This window comes from Parasteatoda tepidariorum, chromosome 5, assembly GCF_043381705.1.
Source record: "Parasteatoda tepidariorum isolate YZ-2023 chromosome 5, CAS_Ptep_4.0, whole genome shotgun sequence".
NCBI classification, from domain to species: Eukaryota; Metazoa; Arthropoda; class Arachnida; order Araneae; family Theridiidae; genus Parasteatoda; species Parasteatoda tepidariorum.
Window position 1 is genome coordinate 49,486,126 of NC_092208.1, and position 21,805 is coordinate 49,507,930.

At 27.1% G+C, this 21,805-nt stretch overlaps 2 protein-coding genes across 5 annotated transcripts; one reads left to right on the plus strand and one right to left on the minus strand.

Annotated features, from left to right (window-relative positions):
• Positions 1-960: 960 nt before the first annotated feature.
• LOC107442649 (NKAP family protein CG6066) lies at positions 961-16,035 on the plus strand. Of its 4 annotated transcripts, XM_043049684.2 has the most exons (9): positions 1,006-1,136; positions 3,116-3,128; positions 4,513-5,095; positions 8,357-8,434; positions 9,507-9,556; positions 11,683-11,832; positions 12,307-12,376; positions 13,819-13,968; positions 15,790-16,035. In XM_043049684.2, exons 3-9 carry the CDS (start codon positions 4,521-4,523, stop codon positions 15,953-15,955), a joined length of 1,239 nt encoding a protein of 412 aa, XP_042905618.1. In that variant the 5' UTR covers positions 1,006-1,136; positions 3,116-3,128; positions 4,513-4,520; the 3' UTR covers positions 15,956-16,035. The 4 variants fall into 4 exon arrangements, with proteins under 4 accessions (XP_042905601.1, XP_042905618.1, XP_071037539.1 ...); XM_043049667.2 differs by lacking the exon at positions 3,116-3,128 and having other exon boundaries at positions 961-1,136; XM_071181438.1 differs by lacking the exons at positions 1,006-1,136; positions 3,116-3,128 and adding an exon at positions 1,272-1,324.
• Positions 16,036-16,485: 450 nt separating this feature from the next.
• LOC122270812 (mitochondrial transcription termination factor 5) lies at positions 16,486-21,798 on the minus strand. Its single transcript, XM_043049663.2, has 3 exons — positions 21,342-21,798; positions 18,906-19,242; positions 16,486-17,707 (listed from the first exon to the last, which is right to left on the minus strand). The coding sequence occupies exons 1-3, from the start codon at positions 21,722-21,724 to the stop codon at positions 16,883-16,885; spliced, it is 1,545 nt and encodes a 514-aa protein (XP_042905597.1). The 5' UTR covers positions 21,725-21,798; the 3' UTR covers positions 16,486-16,882.
• Between the last annotated feature and the right edge of the window lie 7 nt (positions 21,799-21,805).

The following is a 21,805-nucleotide window of genomic DNA, read 5'->3' on the forward strand; positions in this document are numbered from 1 at the left end:
CGAAATTAGGTTGGTTGTTCAATGACTATTATAAAATAAATTAATAATTTGGCCGGGATAGCCTGGTAGGTAGGGCGTTGAACTCGTGTTCGTGAGAACGGAATTTCGAATCCAGCCGGCCGAAGAATACCCATGTATAAAACGGTGACTGGTGCATGTTAAATCTTCCGTGGTCACAAAGTCCTCTAAGTTCTCAAACAAATCAGTCTCTCAACAAATCAATACCTCTGGGTACTGATCCAGTTCTCTTGTCTTCTGGATTGAGTTCAAAATTATAAGGTGATTATTCAGTATTATACGGAGTTAAACATTTGAAGTCGTAAACTCAAAATTAAGTCGGATGTTCAACGGCGGTTATAAAAAAAATAAAATTAATAATCAAATTGTATTTTCTTATGCTCCTTCTAACTCCTTGCTTATTTTTGGCACACCTTCAGAATTTCATGTTTCTAAGTCATAGAGCAGCAAAGCGAAATGTAAAGTCAAGAAAAAAAGGCAACTTAAAAAAAAAATTCGCAAAAAAAAAAGTAAAANAAAAAAAAAAAAAAAAAAAAAAAAAAAAAAAAATGTCATTTAAAATTTTAACTAACATGTATTAAGAATTTCAAGAAAAAAAAAAAACTCTGTTAAACATATAATGGTTCTTCTAACATGCCATATCTTTACTCTGTACTTATGATGTTCTTAAAAAGAGTTTCTGTTTTCTTCCTGGTTCAAAAAATATGTGCAATAATAGAAAGGCTCTACATTATAGTCTCATCACAATCAATATATTTAAAACTCAAGCAATGTTATAAAATTTTTAATAATATAATGTTAATATTCAGCAATAAAAAAAACGACAGTTTACTTTTGGTGTATTGAAATAGAATTGAACTTAAAAGGGCCCCATCATTTTCAGTAGCTTAGGGCCCCGTCAAGCTTAAATCCGGCCCTGACACTGAAGATGAAGCGATTTAACAGATAGAAAAAGTAGCCACGATGACTGAAAAAGGTAACCCATTTTTCGTTGCCACAGAAAAAATAGGACTTTCACTTCCTCTTGTGGATTCCTTATATCTGTGAAAATTCTATGATCTAAATAAATGGCTAGGCCTAAAAGTAAATAAACAGCGTAACGAAGTATTCACTGCCAGGTAATTAATTACATTTTTCTCTGATTTTTTTTCTTCTTTTCGAAAATTAATGTTAAAAACTAAGAAGTTTTTTTTTATTTAAATGTACTTCTTTATTTTGGTATTTACTTTGCACCACTTTTCTATTTTTATTACTGTATTGCGTTTATTGCACATCTGATGCAACAAGATTCGTTTCAAGTTGAAAAGTAGAATTTTACTCTTGTTTATAAAACGAATGTAATTTATTTTGATATTTTTTTACTTATGGTATGATAGAGGTGTCAATTTTAAATTATATCCCAGCTTTTAGAAGCTTTTTAAAATCAGGAGAAAAAAACGCACAGAATCCCCCTCATTCCTATCAATTGTTTCTTTCAAAAAAGTTTTTACATTAAAAAACATATATCCTAGTGTAAAATACTTTTTGGTTTTATTTTACACTGTGGAACACATTTTCTTGTACATGATCAGGGGTCTGTCCACGTTGAATTTACTACCGTTTAGCGGTACCTTCACAAATTCAATTTTAGGAAAAACGGTAGTTTCACAAATTAAACTTTAGGAAAAACGGTAGTTTCACGAAGTACTTTTGGGTGGACTATACTTGAGGGTGCCCCCGCCAAGTTGTGATCGCGATTGATCGCCAAGCTGGGTGATGTTGAAAACCAATCGTGATTCTGATTGGTTTCGATTTGAATCGTGATTCTGATTAGTTTAGAATTTAGCGTTGTTTTTAAATGAATTTTTAAATGTAATTTCAGAGATCCGTTAGTTCTACTTTGGATACCGGCTGATACGGTTATTTTTGATTCTGTTAGTAAAAATGAATACTGTCAATAAGATAAACCGTAAGTTTCTGTACGATTTGAATAACAATGGAAAAAAAGCAGTGATTGACTGGTGTATAAATGAAGGTTTAATTAGTAATAGATATAAATTTTCTGTTTGTGGGTTACCACGGCGTTCCCGGCAAACAAGTATGGCGCCAAACATAAGTCGCCAAAGGGGCACCCTCAAGTATATTTTTCCCATACTTTTTCTTAAGATTTTATTTTTGTATCCTTAAGAAACGATAAATCTATATTTTTACTATGTTTTTGTGTTGATTTTTTAATATTTTTAATTTTTCACATATTATGTCTAAATTTCCACAAAATAGGTACCTCTCAGAAAAACCTACACAGACCCCGGATGATTCATGCTCTCACCACTGACCAGTAGATTTTCAAAATGACCGACAGCGATTGAAATTAAACAATGTTTTTAATAAATTTAGTCCAAACTCAAAATATAAATAAAAAATAGAAAGTTTGTTTTTAAAGCATGTCAAATTTGATACATAAATTATTTGTAGACTCATAACATATTTATACTATCAGATATGTGTTTTGGGTCTGTTTTCTTCGACATTTTTTTCTCACTAATATTATTTCTCAGACAATTCCTTAATGCAATGGTGGTAAAAAGAAAATGATGAAAGAACTGTTTATGAGGTTATTGTAATATATATCTACATGTATTAGTAGTTAGAATTCATCTTTCTTGTGAAAATATTCTTACTACGCTCTTGCGCATGCATTAGCGTCATGTATAGTCTGTTTCAGATATGCTTACTATACCCGATCACCGTTAGCAGAAATTTTTTTTTCACCATCATGAAAATTTTGGGGAGATTTCCATATCCTGATCTGTGGCAGAATAATCGCCAAGTCTTGCAAACTTCTGGGCAGTGACCTGCAAGAAAGTAAAAAAAAAATGTCGCAGAAAGGTACCAACTCGAAAGGTATAACTCGTAGCTACCCCCTGGCAAACATCTAAATTTTTTTTGTAAAAAAATTGCAAATTTAGAATCTATTTGGCACCTTGGTGATTGTAGTTGGCGCTACAGATCAGGATACAGAAATATCCCCAAAATTTTTGATCATTAGTAGTTTTTTTTTTGTAAAAAAAACTTAAGAAATTATGATGTTCTAATCATGTATCCCTCTTTTTCTTAGACGGAAACATCAAGTATGTCTATTTAATTATAGTATTTTTCAGTGATAAAACATGAAGTGTGACAGTGAAACAATTCAATTTTCATACTTTTCATTTTTGTACTATTATATATTATTGTAAAATGAGTAGCACAAAAAAACAAGATTTAAATATTGAAGATTGATTCTTATTAAAATATTTATTAAATCTTAGCATTGAAATGTTTTTGAGTGAAGATTTATAAGAGGGCAGATCAATAAGTAAGTTTGTACTGAGTCGCAGCAAGAATGTGTCATAATCTTGAACAATGCAGAGAAACTGACAGTAGGTGCTCAGATGTCTGATGAGAAAATTTGTTTTTCCTCTGTCTTGTTTTCTGTGTATGGTGGGCTAGGATCAATGGTGTGTCATTTAGAAGTTCAGTCTAAATTGGGCAGGTGCACAGCAATCAGATTTCTATGGGGCTAAATGGGTTAATTGCAACACAAAACAATCAGAAAATCACTGCTGTATATGGTTAGCGCTCAATTTCTCATCAAGGTATTGTAGAGTGGAGTTAAGAATTTGAAGCCGGATGAATGTATATTATAGATGAAAACTTCATCATCTAGCACTGTTGCAAATGTTGACCACGTAGCTGCAATCATTAGAGACAGGTCGGAGCATAAAACTGGGGGAAATTGCCAACATGCTGAACATTTCGCATGGCAGTGTTTTCTTCATTTCTTCATCTATTCATAAAACTTCTTAATTTAAATAAAAATATGCTGATATGTATTATAATAAATATAGTTTTTTTTTAAAAATTAAAGCACTTTTAAAATTGATTTTTGTACAAATTTCTTAAAAACTTGGTTCTGGCAAAAAGGTTGAAACTAGTTGTAAGAGTCAATAAATTGCTCTGAGAAAATTTTTTAAATTAAAATTTTGTGTTTGCTGGTAGTTTTTCCTTTTATCTATGTCTGATCTATTTTATGCTCTTAGATGCTATAAATTCACTATCGAGATAATGAGTTTAATCATATACAGTCGGATCGACTCGAATCTCATGGGAAAGGCAAAAAATTTGAGATAGAGATTTTTCGAGTTATACAGGTACTTTAAAAAATTAAATTTAATTAAGACATTCGATTAAAAGTGCTTATTGTTTTTAGTAGAAAAATGCAGGCATTTCTGTAAACCACATATATCTATTTACATAAAATTTTTTTTAACATTACCTTTAACACTGAAAATATTCCTTTTAAAGATTTTTGATTCTTAACCTTCTTTGTTTGTCATATCTGGGCATTTGTGCTTGATTATTAGATATTCGAGAAACAAAGGTTTTGAAAGAAAAATTTCATATTTAAAAGTTACATTTAGATAAATGTAATTTGTTAACAATTGCATAAAAGCTATTATTTTTCTTTTATAGTTAGCCATATGGCACGTGAAAGCAGTGAAGATTCTTCTATTTTAAGCAGCGAAAGTGAATCACGTAGAAAAAATAAAATCAAGAAACCCTCTCAAAAGTATTCTGAATCGTCTTCACATAAGTATAGATCAAGATCACGCTCACCACAATTAAAAAGTCACCGAAGAAATTCAAGGTCTCCATATTCAAATTATAATAAACATCAATATCAGTCTACTTCATCCTCCAATAATCATCACAGGTCTTCTCATTCACCTGCATCCAGAAAAAACAATAATTCTCATTCACATAAAGATAAAAATCATTCTAAGCAGAGTCATTCAGAGTTTTCAAATTCAGAAAACTCTTCAAACAAGCATCATAAGAAAAGATATAGGGATAAATCTTCAGAAAGTGAAGATGATAGAACACAAAGGGCCGCACACAATTATGAGGATTCTCAGAAACGAGAAAGGTCCTATATGGGAAAATTTAATGACAATGGTAAGCATTATGTATCCAAACAAGGAAGATACGATGGAACTGACAGAAATTTAGATCATCATAGGAAAAATCGCACCCATCAGGATGACTTCATGGATAGGTTAGATTTAATTTGTTATTTTAATGATAATTTTTGATATCAAATAATTCTTTGGTGTTTGGTTAAATACTGTATTGTGAAGTAAAACACCTTAACTAAAGAATCGTTATTTTTTTTTTTTTATCTAATGATTGTATTATCACGTTTTAAGATGTATTATCACGATTCATTGGTTCGCGATTCTTATTGGTTCAAGGGATTGACCTGAAATATGCTAATTAATTTGAATTGTATTTTAAATTATAGTATCAGACATGAAAATATATTTTCTTTAAATCAGGATGCACCTTTCCATTAACGAAGACAAGACCAAATTCATGGAGTTTTCAAGCTCAATTGTAAACTATAGTGAACCTTTGCAGATAAACGGACATTCCTTTGAAAAGGTTAAAGAATTTAAGTATCTTGGTNGGGATTGACCTGAAATATGCTAATTAATTTGAATTGTATTTTAAATTATAGTATCAGACATGAAAATGTATTTTCTTTAAATCAGGGTGCAAGGTTCCAAGACCAAAAGTGGCTCACAAAACCTTTTTAATTGGCCTTGCGGATAATTTCTTAAACCGTGGTCTGAAGCAGCAAGTTACTGATCTAGCTCACAGTTTTTCTTAAAATATCAGAATGTGATTCTTTCATTATGAAAGTTCTATTTAAGCCATGGATTCAGTGTTTCTAGTAAAATGTAATTACTCATATATTATTGTAACTAAATAAAAAAAAAATAATTATTTGCAATGATGATCATCACATTTATCTAATTCTGTATTAGTAACAAATTTTGTTTGTTATATAATAGTGAAATTTAACTTTTCTGATTAATATGACTTTAACTTCCTCATAAACCATTATTTGCTTTTTAATATAATAAGTATGTTTGTTTAAATGTTTGTTACCTTAAATTTTTTTTAAGCAAATGCCAAAGACTGATTACACATTTGTAACTCATTCATATTACTTTCAAACAGTTTTTAATAAATTTTTATAATTTTGGCATTATGTTAATGTTGGCCCCCAACACTGTATTTTTGATGCCTACCCTAAAATAGTTGTGCATCTCTGTTTTAAATAAACATGCTTTTTTTTTCTTTAGTCACAATCTAAAAAAATATTTCAAAAGTCTAGGTTAGGAGATTAATAAAAATTTTATGCTTTAATGTTGATTACAATTTTGACATACTACTCCCTATTTCTATAACTATTTAAGAGTATCTAAAATTTTTTTTAAACAAAGATGTTAAAATTCCCTTAATCCAAACATAAAAGATATTTTATGTTTATTCTCTACTATTTTTTTTATCGTAAAATAATGATTAGGAAACTTTTGAGTTGTTAATGATTTATTGATTAGAGGTACAGAAATATATATACATAACTTTTAACTGTTTAATTTTAAATGTTTGACTTGAATATGTGAAATAGTTTTTGAGAATTTCTCATATTACTCAGAAATTATTTGCCCAATTTTGCTCAAATTTTGTATTTTATCTTTTACAATTATTTCGACAGAAATGTAATAAAATTGACGCCCGGTGGCTGAGCGGTAGCGCTTCGCGGTGTCGTGCCACAGGTCCCTGGTTCAATCCTCGGACCGGGCAAGGTTGACTCAGCCTTTCATCCCTTCAGTGGGTCGATAAATGAGTACCAAGCGTGCTTGGGAACTAAACACTGGGGGTTTCACGTTCGGTTGACCACCTAACCGGAACATCTGCTCCTGCATCCCAGACCCCAAAGGTCAAGAAAACTGAGATGGGCACTGTAGGCCTTGGCCCTCTGTGGGCTGTCGCGTCGCTGAGTTTAGTTAGTAATAAAAATTTGTGTGTTTTATAGTTCAAAATTTTTATGACCAATATTAAATTAAATAAAAAAGAAACACTTCATGTGAAATATAATTTATAAATATTGTAAAAATATATATTTTACATGATATTATTTTCATACAAACAAATTTTACAATTGTATTAAAAATATTTTAGATTCTCTTAAATAGTGAAGTATTCAAAGTTTGTAATTAATATTAAGTCCAAACTTTTGAGCACTCTCCTGTCTAAGCTATTGACACCCTGTTTTCCATATTGTGACCAATCCTTATATTTTAAAAGTCAATGATCTAAATTCTATACAAAAAGCCATATTGATTTTGTAATTTTAAATTCATCTGCTGAAATTATCATTTGAAGTCAATCTCTAAAACTATTAAGATCACATCTTAGTAAATTATAATTTGATTTTTAAATTAAAAGTTATACAAGTGTTCTTTTTAGTATTATTATTTAAAAAAAACAAACAAACAAACTTGATATATTCAGTTGGCATTAAATTAAGTTTTTTAAGAAGGATCTTGTGTATTGAGCTTTTTGTTTATTTAAAAAAAAAAGAATTCAAAATATTATTAAATGAAATTTTTTGTGTAACTTCAGTTAATTTTTAAATTAAATTTGTATAAGTACTTTGTATTGAAGAATCTTTTAAAAAAAAATGTGCAAAAAGTTATTTTACTGCATTAATGCGTTTGATATGGTATTTAAAATAACCCAAATAAATTACATTCTTTAAGAATCATTATTTGATCTTATCTTGAAATTCCAGAGCACTATACAATTATGAAAAATTCATTCTCATTTTGCTTCAAAATTCAACTTATTGAGTTTTTCCAACTCTGTTTTATTTGTCATAATTTATGTTTCATCGCATATATTTTTAACAAATCCGTCAACATAAATTTTATTCTTGTTCATTACACTTAAGGAATATTCCTTCAAAAATAAAATATTTAATCTTTTTTCGCCTTTTCTTATACCTAAAAACTGGAAATTTAGCATAACACTGAAGAAAATTTAGTGTACATATTTTTGAATTTTGGAACATTTCAATAATATTTAAAGATGTGAAATAACTACTAATACTTTACTCAACCTTTTTTACTTGGAACTATTAGAAAAACAATTTAATGGCACATGGGCAAGATTATTCTGAGAGATTAATGGTATAATTTCAGATTATTCATAATCATTGTATATAATATTTACAAAAACATTTAATTTGGATCCATGCATTTTTCCATTTAAAAGTATATCAGGAATTTTAAATTTAGTAAAAATAGATTGTTGCAGAAGTAAAGATAAAGGTGCTGAAGTAAACATTAATTTCTGAATTTATTCAGTGCAATAAATTATTTCAGTATAATGTGAAGTAATTTGATATATATTTATTACTGCATATTTTTATTGAAGTATTAAAATAAGCTATTGTTTTCCTCAGGAGGCGAATGGAAAGAGAAAAAATTGGAAAATCGGGTGTGCCTAGCATTTGGGGTGTTTCTCCAGAAAGAATATCTGAGTAAGTTTATATTTATAGTGATTCAGAAGTATTTATTATAGCATTTTTATATGAATTTGATGTAAAAATGTTGCGATAAATACTTTGCATATTTTATATTGTTGCTTCTATGTTCTATAATGCCACAATTTTCATGTCAATATTGTATGTTAAAGAGTTAAACTTAGTCCACAAATTATTTTTGAAATAAATGTGTAAAATTTTTTTTTTTGAAATTTAGCTTTGTGTTCATTATATTAAATGGGGTTTAAGATTGAGTTGAGAATAAGTTATGTTATTTTGAAACATGTTAAAAAAGTGCTATTTTTATTGATGCTTAGTGAAAAACAACACTGGCAGAAGTACAGGTTCGTAAAAAGCTCTTAATTTGTAACTTATTTCAAGGATTTTAAATGCGTTTTTTCTTCTTTGATTTTCCAATTTTCTAAAAAGATGCTATTTTGTTTTGTGGAATAATTATGTGAACCTTAAATAGCATTAAAGTTAAGTAAAACCTAAAAAATCTTTGCAAAATCTCTGATATTCTCATTAAAAAAGAAGTTTTTTATTTTTATTTAGTAATTTTTTTTATCAAGAATTTTGTGATTTATGAAATCTACAAATTTTGTCTTTGCATACATTTAAGACTTCCATTATTTTTGCTATTTCTACCGCATGGGAAATCCGATGTCTTTGAATAAAAGGATTTGTAGCTTTATTAATTCACTATGTTAATATATTTACAGTTGTACAGTTCTTACTTTTAGCAGCATTTTTATAAAGTTATATGTTTTTATACAACAAATATTGCCTTTTTTTACACTGCAGTTCGGCATAATTTAAAAAAAAATAATAATATTCAAGGCAGATAATAGAGATAATAAAGCAAACTTAAAAAAAAAAATCCTTGAATTAAAATTACTATTTAAACTGAATTGGTTTTAAAATTTTCATTTTTTCTTAAAATTAATATTTTTGCAACATTATTACTAAAAAATAATTTTTTTTTCTCAATAATTGCATGTAATGTCTGCTTATAAATCAATCATTTTAATTGATATAAATTTTACTTTATATTTAATTTTTATTTCAGTTCTGATGAATATGATAGTGAAAATGAAGTAAAAAAGAAGAAAAATAAAAGTAAGTTATTTAATGTACAGTATAAAAAAAATCTTCCTGATATTTTGAATACATATATATTGTTCTGATTTTTAGCTTTTTGTTCTGATATTTATAATTTTGATGTTTGTTTACAACATCTCATTTTTTACAAATACTAATGACGATTTTATAATAACAAATTTTGTAAATCAAAAGATTCGATGTAACATCTTTTCATTTTAATTAATAATGTTTGTAAAGATTGCTAAATTCAATTATTCAAACCTCAAAATCGCTAAATAATTACATATAGACTGGGGCATCTAGACTTATCTGCAGGATTCATTGTTTTCAACTATTTCAGAATTTAATCATTTCATGAAAAAGAAATTGAATTAAAAATTTCACTTTGTTAATTTTTTATGTTGATAAATTCAGGGGTCAACATACAGCATTGTAAAAACTTTATTTGCATATTGATATCAAACTATTATGAGTTACTCAGTGTCCCATTAATAAAATTATACGAATAACTCTCTGTTTTAAATAAAGTAACCTAGAAATTAAAAGTAATATATTTTGTTATTCTTTTATAATAAAATTTGATTTTATTATACTTTAAAACAAATAAATTTTTTCAGTATGTCATTTTTCCTTAAAGTAGTCTGGTATGAGTTATTGTTACAAAAAATTTCTGAATTTTTTTTTCTTTCTGAAAAATGATATCCTTTTACATTTTTTGTTTGCCCACTACTAGGTGGTATTGTTCAACTAATTACTTCACCAAATGTTTTTCAAATTTTTGAATTTTAATGCCATATTCTAAACTAATTTGTAAATAAATAAATATTAAAAAATCTATAAAAGTAAACTGACTATATTTATTGACTGTTTTTTTTCCCTTGTCATCTTCTAACATATTTTGTTTTTTCTTTAAATCTTTGCCCCTGCATCACGTTTTTTCTTGAAAGTCTTGTTCATAAATAAATCTTATTGATTTTTATAATATTTTGGGTGAATTGCCAAAAGTAACCAAGCCACAATATAGTAGCAATGATGAGCAAGTAGAAATCAAATAATAAAGCAAATAAAAAAAAATGAAAATTGGTAAAATATAAATGGAAAATAAAGGTACTGATTTTACACATGACATTAAACTTAAAAATGTTATTTCTCATCATATTTGATTTGACCACTTTTGACATTATACCCATGATGTATTAAATATAACTAAATTGTGAATTTGAAATGTTCAATTTAGAATAAATTTTTTTTAAGGTAATTTTAATCTTTCATGCTTTAAAACGGACATTTTTTAAAATTAAGTAATGTTTGTAAAGGGGCAATGCAGCCAGTTTTCTGCCATTGGCTGCAGAAACAATTGGATTGGGAAGTTAAGGCTTGGCAACTTTAAAATCAACGGCATGAATGTTTGAAATGTCGTCAGCATTGTGTATCCTCAACGATGAACTACTATGTGTATACCATTTTTATTAGAAGTTCGTTGTTATTCTTACTTGTAGAAATATTAATAAAAATGGCAATTTGAAAACTGTTATGGAAAATTTGACAAAATCAACAATTTCTTTACTGCAAAGTGTATGGTCCTCAGTATAACCTAAAGTTATATACCTAAAGTTACCATTGGTAATTAGTGTTTTCTTTAATTAATCACCATTTAGAACTCCCATTCCATCACACTTTAGAAGAAGAGTTCATCTTTTTGTTAGACTTAACAGCTTTAAATAAGTTATTTTATACTTTAATTAAAGTTAAAATACTATTTTTTTTTATTTATTGATAAAAACAAAATGATCTAGTTTGATTTAGTAAAATATATAACTGAAACAGCTGTTTAAATGTATTTGGTATCACAGTAGTTGTTGATAATAAACTTGTAGATAAAACAGTTTGATCATTTATGGGATTATCATTACATTAACACATACATTGATTAAATTTAGCCCATATTTAATGAGTTTTTCATATTAAGCAGTACCCTTAACAAAAAATGCTCTTGAAAGAATGTCCAGACAGTGATATTATTCTCATTAGTCTTATTTTACTCAATCGGAGGTACAATTATAAGAGAATTTTACAAATATGTGTCTGCACAAACTTTGTTGATTTCATAACTATTACTTAAAGTTTATTTGATATTTTAGGTAAGAAAAAGCATAAAAAGAAAAAGTCAAAGCTGAAGAAAGAAAAAAAGAAGAAAGAGAAAAAAGAAAGCAAGAGAAAGAAAGTTTCTTCCTCTTCCAGTGAGTCAGAAGAGGAATTAAAAGAATTTGAAACTTGGGTAGAGAAAAAAAGTAGGTGATAAGAAAAAGATTTTGATTTAGCCATTTTGCATCTAAATCATATTCTCTTCAGTCTATTTGCTAGTCTTGATGAACATTTTCTCACTTCACCTATAAATGACACTTTTTCTTTCTTAGTTTGTTTATCTGTAATTAATTAGACTTAAGATGACTGGTTAATTCTTTTTTTGTGTGTGTTTGTTCTGTTAAAAGTTTTAAACAGTTTGAATCCATATTATTGTTTGTTCAAAATAGCAAGTTTATATTATCAGTTAAAGCAGGTAATTTCCACTTTCTTTTTCTCGACTTTCATCAATGTTACAGCAGTAAGCTTTTCATTTTTTGAGTTCCATTGTATCCATTTCTTATTGCTACAATTTAGAGTAATTTAAAATGAAAAGAGCATTATTCCTTAAGCGTATACATTTTTATTATATTTATTTTTGACAAAAAGAATAAGTTTAACACTGATTTATTAACTTTTAGAACTGGATGATGAAGAAGAGGATATAATTGGACCTGTACCAAAAACTCATGTTCAGCTATCTGCTAAAGAGTAAGTACTATGTAATGCTATTTTTAAGATTAAGAAATGCTTTTTAAGAATATTTAAACGTTTTTGTTAAATTCTTTGCATGAAATATTTCAACTTTTATTTGGCTAACAAAAATTAAGAGATTTAATTCAAATTTTAATTTTTTTAATTAGTTTGAAGCAGAATGAGTTGCAAATGAATTTATAACAATTTCTCTTCAGTTAGCAAAAATGGTCAGGTACAGTACAGATGTATTCAACCAATTCTACTAAATAATTACAAGAAAATATTTTTTTTAATAGTAACTTTGAGTACCAATAGTTTCTGATTGTAATTGTAAATAATTTCTTATAAACCTTATAGAAATTTTCACGCTTTAGAATTAACATTAATTGTATTAAATTTATAAGATCATAAGATTTTTAATTTCATAATAGATATTGAGGCTTGCGAACTTCTAGATTTTATCAGGGGATTTTTCCCAAACATTTAAAATGGTAGCAAAGTTTTGTTTCAACATTTGATTTATTCACTTATTGTCATAAAAAAAATCTAATAAGCTTGCTGTTATATATATAGTGCCAACAAATTTTTAGAACTTTGCTGATTTTATTAATTTTTATATTGAAGATAATATTTAGTGTAGATTAACCTTAGGATTATGAATAGATTTTTCTAAGAGTACTATTATTGTATAAGTTAATTGCATTTATATAAGTTAATTGCATTATTAACTTATATTGTATAAGTATTGTATTGTATAATTATATTGTATAAGTTAATTGCATTATAAATACTTACATAGTACATTACATTACATTACATTAATAGTTTGTTATTTCAGCAATTCTATATTTTATACTTATATTTTATTTGATAAGAAAGTATTTTGAATATTTATAACATTTTTTTTTTAAAAAAAGGTAATGCTATGATTATATTAATTTTTATAATAAAAATATACAGATGATAGTTCAATTTTTTTGTTCAACTAAAAATTCTTTAAAATAATAATCTGTTTAGTTCATTCGAATTCTTTTTGTTTAATGAAATTACAGGCGCAGCATTTATTCTTATTCAAGAATATGTACCATATTATAGATTTTCATGCATTCCTTACAGCTAATTGAAAATGACTATTTGGTGGTTTGAACTAAACTCCCAGTTCTTTTGGTACAGCAATATATTTATTTAAATTTCACAGTCCTCATCTTTTACTTCATTTGTGAGATCAGTTCTAAATGTAGCTGGGTTTATGCTGCAGTACAGGGATATTTTACATTTCAGCTTTTGTACAAGATTTAAATAAGTAAATTTTTGACCAAATGTATATTTATATGTATTGTTTTTTATATGATGTATTTATGTTCGAAATTGAATTTTTTCTTCACATATTTCTGTATTTAATAAGTGTTGCATCATAAATATCCAAATTCAACACTGAAACATATGTATTTTTACAGTTACGGCAAAGCTTTATTGCCTGGTGAAGGTGCAGCTATGGCTGCTTATGTTGCTGAAGGAAAAAGAATTCCCCGAAGAGGAGAAATCGGTTTGACAAGCGATCAGATACAAGCATATGAAGCTGTTGGTTATGTCATGAGCGGAAGCAGGTAAGTTTCCCTTCTAGTTATTATTAATGATGCTTCTTATAAAAGAGTATTCATGCATTAATTGATGTTAGTAATATGTAAAAGTATAACGCTGATATCATTTAGTCAGAGGTCTCCATTTTTTTCTTCAAAATATATGTACATCATGACGTTTACTTTGATCTCAATAAAACTACCTTAGTTTTAAAAAAAATTTACTACACAGATCAATACTTAAGACTAGCAATCAATAATAATTTTTATTTTTAGTTCTGCAAATTTATGTAATATTGGTAATTGATTCACATGTTATTAAAGTCTCTTATTCAATAGTAATCAGTTATAAATTCAAGCTATTATCCATCTATTCTAAGATATTAGCAATTATCAAATTTTTTTTTGTTTTTCAAATTGAATACCAATAAAATCAACTATTTTTTATAAATTTTTCTAATATCTTATTCTAGATAGGTGGGTGTTTCAGTGTTAAAAAATTCAGTGCTATTTCTACGTAAAGGACTGTTTGTAGGTTGAAAATGGAATGAGGTTATTCATGTGCGCAATCATTTGGGAGGGTTAAAAAAAACAACAAAAAAAAAAAACGTTCTATCTCCACAACCACCACCACTGGGTTAAGTGTGCAGTAAAGCAGTTAATAATTAATCTAAACCGCCCATATTTTATTTTTTATGTAGTGTAGGATCTTGATCATCCAAATTATAGAGGTAATTTTTTTAAAAATGTATTTTCATCAAGAAACTCTGAAAATTGAGGGTTTTTTTAAAAAAAAAATAATAGTACTATTATTTAATATGATTTAAAATTGTGTTTTTGTCAAATAGGTATAAAGATGTTTAATTTTAAAATTTGCTTGTTTTATTACTCCTAATAATAGTATTCCTTTTATTTTTGTGAAAAATCATTGGGTACAAAGCATTTCATTATCAATCGTTTCCTGATTTTATTGATTTGTATTCCTTTGTAAGATCTTTTTTATTCCATTTACATCATATTAAATTTTTCCAGCAAAGATCATATGATGCACTTCTTTTTAACAGCATTGAAGGCCAAACTAAACTACTCCTAATAATGAAAAAAAGTTGGAGCAACAAAATTATGATTTTCAGATTTTGTAGCAAAATCAAAACAATAGACTTCAACTATCAAAATGTTAGTTATTTGCATAAAATAATCAATTCTATTTTGTCATATAAAGCAAAAAGTGCTTTTCTATTTTATTTCCCAACACTCTTTGCCTCAGGGAATATCTTATTTAGAGCTGAAATAAGACAGTTTTATTGAAATTAAGGAAAAATTATATTCATGTTTAAAATAACTTTGGAAAAAATATTCATTAACAGAAGTTAAGATGAAAAAGGCTCAAATAATCAAGATTCTACTGTATATAGAAATCTTTATCTTATTTCAAATTATCAATAATATAATTCAAGTTAATTTTATGAAGAATCAAATCTAAGTGAAATCTCATGTAACTATTAAAGTTAACTTTAATTTACTATGCTTCTCTTTTGTACTGAGATATTATTTATTCTACTTACATAATATTGAAAAAAAAATGGACACAAATACTCCATTTTAAATATTTCCTATGCAAATATACAGTCAAATATTCTCCAAGGTATAAAATAACCTAATATAGTTTTTACCATTTACATTAAATAACTTTTGCATGCATGCTATCTTTAGTAAATTCTATCATTAATTTGGAATATAATGGTTGTAACATAACGGAAATTATGATGTAAACAAGTTTTTTTTAAGCTATTTACTTGTGCTGGAGTTTAGTTTACAATATTTAAACTAAGTTTTATTTTTACCTAGGCATCGGCGTATGGAAGCTGTGCGATTAAGAAAAGAAAACCAAATTTATAGTGCTGATGAAAAACGTGCACTTGCCATGTTCAACAGAGAGGAGAGGCAAAAGAGGGAGTCTAAAATTCTTTCTCAATTTAAAGAGATGATTAAAGTTGCCAGTGATAAAAGTTAAAAACTATTTCTGAAAAATTGTGTTTTGTTCTTGTAAATATGAATACATGTAAATAAAACAAAATTTATATAAACCTTTAATATTTTATGTGTTCTTATTTCTTAACAGTTTTGTCAAATTCAATTCTTTTTTGCAGGAAACAGTTTTTTGGCAATTTCAATTCAGGCAAATTTAAACTTCTTCAATTATCCTAATTTTGTACTGTTTAAAAGAGAACATTAACAAATTTATTAACTCTGATAATATTTTGTGTTAATATGCATTTACATATCTTTTTCAGTGCCGAACATTTAGAAAAATTATATTTAAAACTTCAGTATTTTGTGAAAACTCGCCCTGTTTCACGAAAAATATGCTAAAACTTGTACAGATATATATATTTTGTTCCATGCGATAAATAGTCATATTAAATTATGTGAAAAATTGAGTTCCACAAATATGGTTGAAGAATGTTATCAAGGGTGAAGTCCAATTGTTCAGTTTATCAGTGTTGAAATTTTTTATGTGTAAGAAAAAGCATGAACTGTCAATTGGTTAATGAAAAACTTAACCTATAATTTATTTCAAAATAATCAGTTTAGATTTTAGGGTAAAATCAATTTTATTTAAATGCATTTTTAATTTCAAGATTTATAACATTTATATAAGTTCCATGCTTAGCTCCTTAAAGTTGCTTGAATTTCAGTCACTTAATGATTCAGCAGCTGCATCAAATTGTAATAGTTGATCAAATCTTAAAATGCCTGACAGTCATGATGATTCTGTATTAACTGTAAAAAACATTTTTACTACATAATCATAGAATTTCTGAAATTGAAATTTGCTTTTTGGTTACACTGGCTTCAAGGATGAATTCAACTGTTTTTGACAGTTTTTATGAGATTAATGATACACATTGGGATATTCTTTAAATTTCTCAGGTTAAATTTATACAGATTCCATACTCAGCTCTTCATAATCATCTGAATTACCTGTCACTCTGTATAATCCAGCCTCTACTTCTATTTTATATATCAGCAATTGTATCAGGTTGTAATGATTGATCCAGTCTGCAAATGGCTGGCAGTCATCATGATTTTGCATCTCATGGAAAAATGTTTTTACTACTTCAAAATCATAGAATACCACACCAATTCCTGTCAAGAGTTGATTTTTTGAAACACCAGCATCGAGGAGGAATTCAACTATTTTTCGACAGTTGGTAAGGGATGAATCATAAATATTAGGATATTCTTTCAATTTTTCCCTAATTAGTATTTCAGTGCAACTAAAGACACCAGCTAAGTAAAAACAGATTTCTTTGATGCAAGTACGATAATCTGATGCGGACAAATATTGATCAAATTGTGATTCAGAAGTAGTTAACACACTGATAGAACAAGGAATACCACGTTCCTTTAGGGAATGTAATCTGCGCTCAAGAATACTATAGTGGTATACTAGCCACAAGAATTTTTTGTAAGATATCAACAAGGAAAAATCCTCAGAATTACACAATTTTTCAAGACGCTGTTGTAGAGTTGAAGGATTGAAGTTAATAATTTTGGGACAACACATAAGTTGATCCCCAGTTATACTGTATTCTTTTAAAATGTTTTCTGCTCTTTTTATCAAACAAACGGGTCTTCGTAACACTATTGGAAACTTGTTAATTAATTCAATAGTATTAATTCCGAGAATTGTGGGAATATCAGATAAAAATTTCAGGGCGATTTCAGGATGCAACGATAACAAATTTGGAACCGAGAATACCTGTAAGCAAGAACAAAAACCTTAAATATATCATAATAAAAGGTGAAAAATAATTTCAACAAGAAATCCAAGTATAAGATGTAAAAAATTTGGACAACTTTAAGTTGTTTTAGCTCTTTAATTGCTTTTATTTTAATCAAAAATTTCTTGTTTTTGTATCTTTCGGTAAATAGCAGGGAGATTTTAGAACAATTTTGTTCAGAGGCTTTAAACTTGCATAGAGAGCTAAATAAACTCAATTATTTGTCACATTTTCAAAAGAGCATTGCATTATAGCAGATTCTTTATTTAACAAAGTAATAGGTTTTTGGAAAAATCTTTTTTAAATTATGGTTCATAAATTTGAAAATTCTAGTTATTTTTTCCTATAAATTTTTTTTCCTCCATCATGTCCTTAAGCTTACGTTGTTTTTATAACAAAATGTACAGAATACTCTGATGTTAAGGAAATTAAACCTCAAATTCTGAAATTATATCCAAATTTTGAAATATTTCAAATCCTCATAGGAATAGAATTGTAAAAAAGCTGACTAGCGTCCTAAAAAAACTATAATTTCTATACAGATATTTAAAAACTTCCTGCTTTATTGTTCCAATTTAATATTCTGAGAACAGAAATTTCTTGAAAGAATTCTTAAACAGAAATATTTTCTTTTAAAATATTTGGTAAAGTAAAGAGGTGAAAGTTCTTTAAGGAATTTTTCTACCAGTGTTTTTAGTTTAATAAGGATGCTGGACAACTTAATTATAAACATTGTTTCAAAAAAAATTTTTTTTAACTCTAAAAGAAAAATAATAACAATAAGAAAATAACTAGTAATGTATAGATTAAAATTACATATATAATCACAATATTACAACATGTTCCAACTTTGTTTCATAAAAAAGGGACTTATATTATGCTGATAAATGTTTTTCATTAGTTTATAATTAGTTATTATTTACCTAAACAAATTCGAAATTATTTACTTATATTACACCAATTGTGAGCAATAGCTAAATTTTTTTTTGGTATTTAGAGTGCTGTAGATTTATGGCTTTATCCCAATTAGAAGATTAAGTGATTAATAATCAGAAGTAGTGAAAAAATTAATGATTAGGCAAAAGTATTCAAAATTACAAATTATTACATAAAGTTATACCAGCTTATTACTTTTTCAAGTGAAATTTTCAAAACTAAAATATAATTCATTCTTACTTTCGAAAGAGGAAATTGGAAGTCTTTAAAAAGTACATCTAATAATAGATTTGTGTTTAATATACTTTGTGTTCTCAGAGGAGGATATTTCTTGAACATCCTGTGGATTGCAACAAGAGAGCAGTTGAGTTTTAAGCTTAAGAATTCAGCATTCATAGCAGTTTTGATCTCCCACAAAGAGCTTCCATCTCTATACATTTTGTAAAAACGTGATTCTACTTCACTTTGATTTTCACAGTCTATCAAATGCAAATAAGTTTCTAAAAAACTGTCAGCATTAAAAATGATTCCATCCTTTCTTAGGGTTGTGGGAGATTTTTTTAAAATTTGAGGAAATCTGAAAAAATAAAAAAAAATAAAATTGAATTTTTAGGTAACCAAAGAAATAAATGGGCAAAAAAAATTAGTTATTTTTTAATAACTATTTTCGGTATCTTAATAATAAAGCAAAAAATAGTTAGACAACAATGGTTTTTAACTAGCTGAAAAGTGCACAAAAAAGGGAACACTTTTAATAACTTTTATCTAATAATCAGATATTCACATACTAGGACTCAAACTTATAGGTTCGAGGACATACCTTGAATATGCAAATCAATTAGTGCCAGCAATATTTTATGTTCTGAAATCAGATAAAAACTTAGTTTTAAATTTAACTTTTAACATAATAGTAAAATACTATATCATCCAAGTCGCACAACCAGATAAGCATAATGTACTCAAATGCCATTCGTGGAAAGTTTATAAATTTTTATAATTAAAATTATCATAAATTTTTTTTAATATTACTCATTGTTAAGATGTAAACGAAAAAAGTCAAAATCCTCATGTTCTACCTTGTTGGCAAATTTTTTAGAAAATTCAAACAGAAAAATTTTGGTAATAACTAACTTCATATCATAAGAAAACTGATATATTTAAAAAATATATATATGCTGGTATGTATAATAATCAATACAGGGATTTATAAAAATTAAAATGCTTTTAAAAAATATCAGTGATTTTCGGCCACATTTTTTCAACATTAGGTAGAGCCAAAAGGGTTAAAACAAGTTTCAAAAGTTAGTAAAATGTTAGGAAAATATATATTTTTTAAATTGAAATTTTTAGTTTGCATAAAGTATTTAATTTTACCTAAGTCTGCATACAGCTTAAAGATTTATATTTAATTTATAGGGGAAAAAATACCTCTGTTTGGAACAAGCAACAATTGCAAGAAATATTATATATAGCAATGCTATAAATAAGTTAATGAAAACATGAGAATGTTGGTAAACAAAAACATCAACAAAATCTTAAAAGCCTGAAAAATAAAATGTTATTGCGTGCATCATTACCAATGCGAAATTCAAGCCATATTACTCATTATTATTATATATTCACATATTATTACACCTAAAAATCAAAATTCAATTTAAATAATCCACAACATTTTGAAGAATTTATAACAAATTATTTTAACAAAAGACTTATATCATAAACCACATTCAAATCGTGAAAAATATCTAATACTTTTAGATAAAAAATTAATGAAAATCCTCATTAAAGATTGAATCTTTAAAAAAATTATTAAAACATTAGAGCAAAAAATTTTTTTTAATAGAGTTTCAGTAAAATCTCTTTACTACAGTGAAACCTTCAGGACAGACCACCTCTATGCAGCGATCACTTTTGGGAGGCACAGAATATTTTCCATAGGCTTTGTGTTGAAGGGAACTCTTTAGAGAGACCATTAAAACATAACCTAGTGACCAGGCAAACATCTGCACCAAATGCGAAAAAGGTCAAATAAGGAAACACCAAAAAATATTGAAACAAAAAATTTAACAAAACTAATAAGTAGATTAAAATGCATTCAAAATATCTGTGTGAAGCTCTTATTCAGAGAGCTCTTTTTTAATGAGTCAACCTCATGTGGCAGTTAGAGTGCACTAAAGACAATGCTATCAATGATTTACTTTTAAAGTAGAGAGTTAAATTAGAAAACAAAGTTATTTTAAAAAATATAAGCATCTTAAACAAACAAACTTTTTCTCATCTTTTAAAGCTAAATAACTTTTTTGATATAAAATTAAATCCAAACTTGAACAAAAAACTTAATTGTTTATTTATTTAAAACAGCTTTATCATTCATAATTTGAAAATTTGTTTGTACACGTAATTATATTAGCTGAGATCATTTTTGTAGAAGCTCAATTTTTTTCATAGATCCGTCTTTTCATGACGGCAACGAACCCCGAGCTTTAAGTTTCAAATGCTCTTAAGTTGCATTTTTTCATTAATATTAACATTTTCAGGTTGAAAATATAAAATCATAGTATAAGTATGTTTTTGACAAATCATGAACAATTTAGGACATTTGAAAAAGGAAACGTTTCGAACCAAAGTACAGGTATGAAATCAATTTGTGAGAAAATTAGATGCAAGTTCACATACCTAATGATATAACTAACAGAGATATTAGAACATCCTAATTCCATGAGAGAAAAGTAACGATGCTGTAGTAAGCTAGGATTATATGATATAATGAGAGGAAATTCAACCACATCACTAAATTTCAAATGTTTCCGGCAAAACTCTGAATTTCGTAAAAAGGTATCAGAAGTTATAGCAATAATATTAGAGTTATGGGATACTATTTTCTTAGCAGTAAAATAAGTACAATCAAGAATTTCAGAGAGTCTTGTGATTCGGCAGTTTACAGCCTCTTTGAGATTGAGTTCAGTCAATGATGAATAGGCAGACGATTTTAAACGAATGTGCTTATATCCTAAAAATATTTTTTCTCCATAACTTAAACTTTTTAGAAAAAATACCATTTCTAAGAGTTATAAAGGCATCTATGCTCTTACGAATTTTGAGCACATTTGATTGTTTATTTATTTTTGCTCTATGATGCA

Coding starts and splice junctions, on each gene's coding strand:
- LOC107442649 (XM_043049667.2), top strand. CDS start 4,521: ATGGCACGTGAAAGCAGTGAAGATTCTTCTATTTTAAGCAGCGAAAGT. Junction 5,096..8,356: donor CAGGATGACTTCATGGATAG/GTTAGATTTAAT, acceptor TGTTTTCCTCAG/GAGGCGAATGGAAAGAGAAA. Junction 8,435..9,506: donor TCTCCAGAAAGAATATCTGA/GTAAGTTTATAT, acceptor TTTTTATTTCAG/TTCTGATGAATATGATAGTG.
- LOC122270812 (XM_043049663.2), bottom strand. CDS start 21,724: ATGGTATTTTTTCTAAAAAGTTTAAGTTATGGAGAAAAAATATTTTTA. Junction 19,243..21,341: donor TCTGTTAGTTATATCATTAG/GTATGTGAACTT, acceptor TTATTTTTTCAG/ATTTCCTCAAATTTTAAAAA. Junction 17,708..18,905: donor TCCAATTTCCTCTTTCGAAA/GTAAGAATGAAT, acceptor TCTTGCTTACAG/GTATTCTCGGTTCCAAATTT.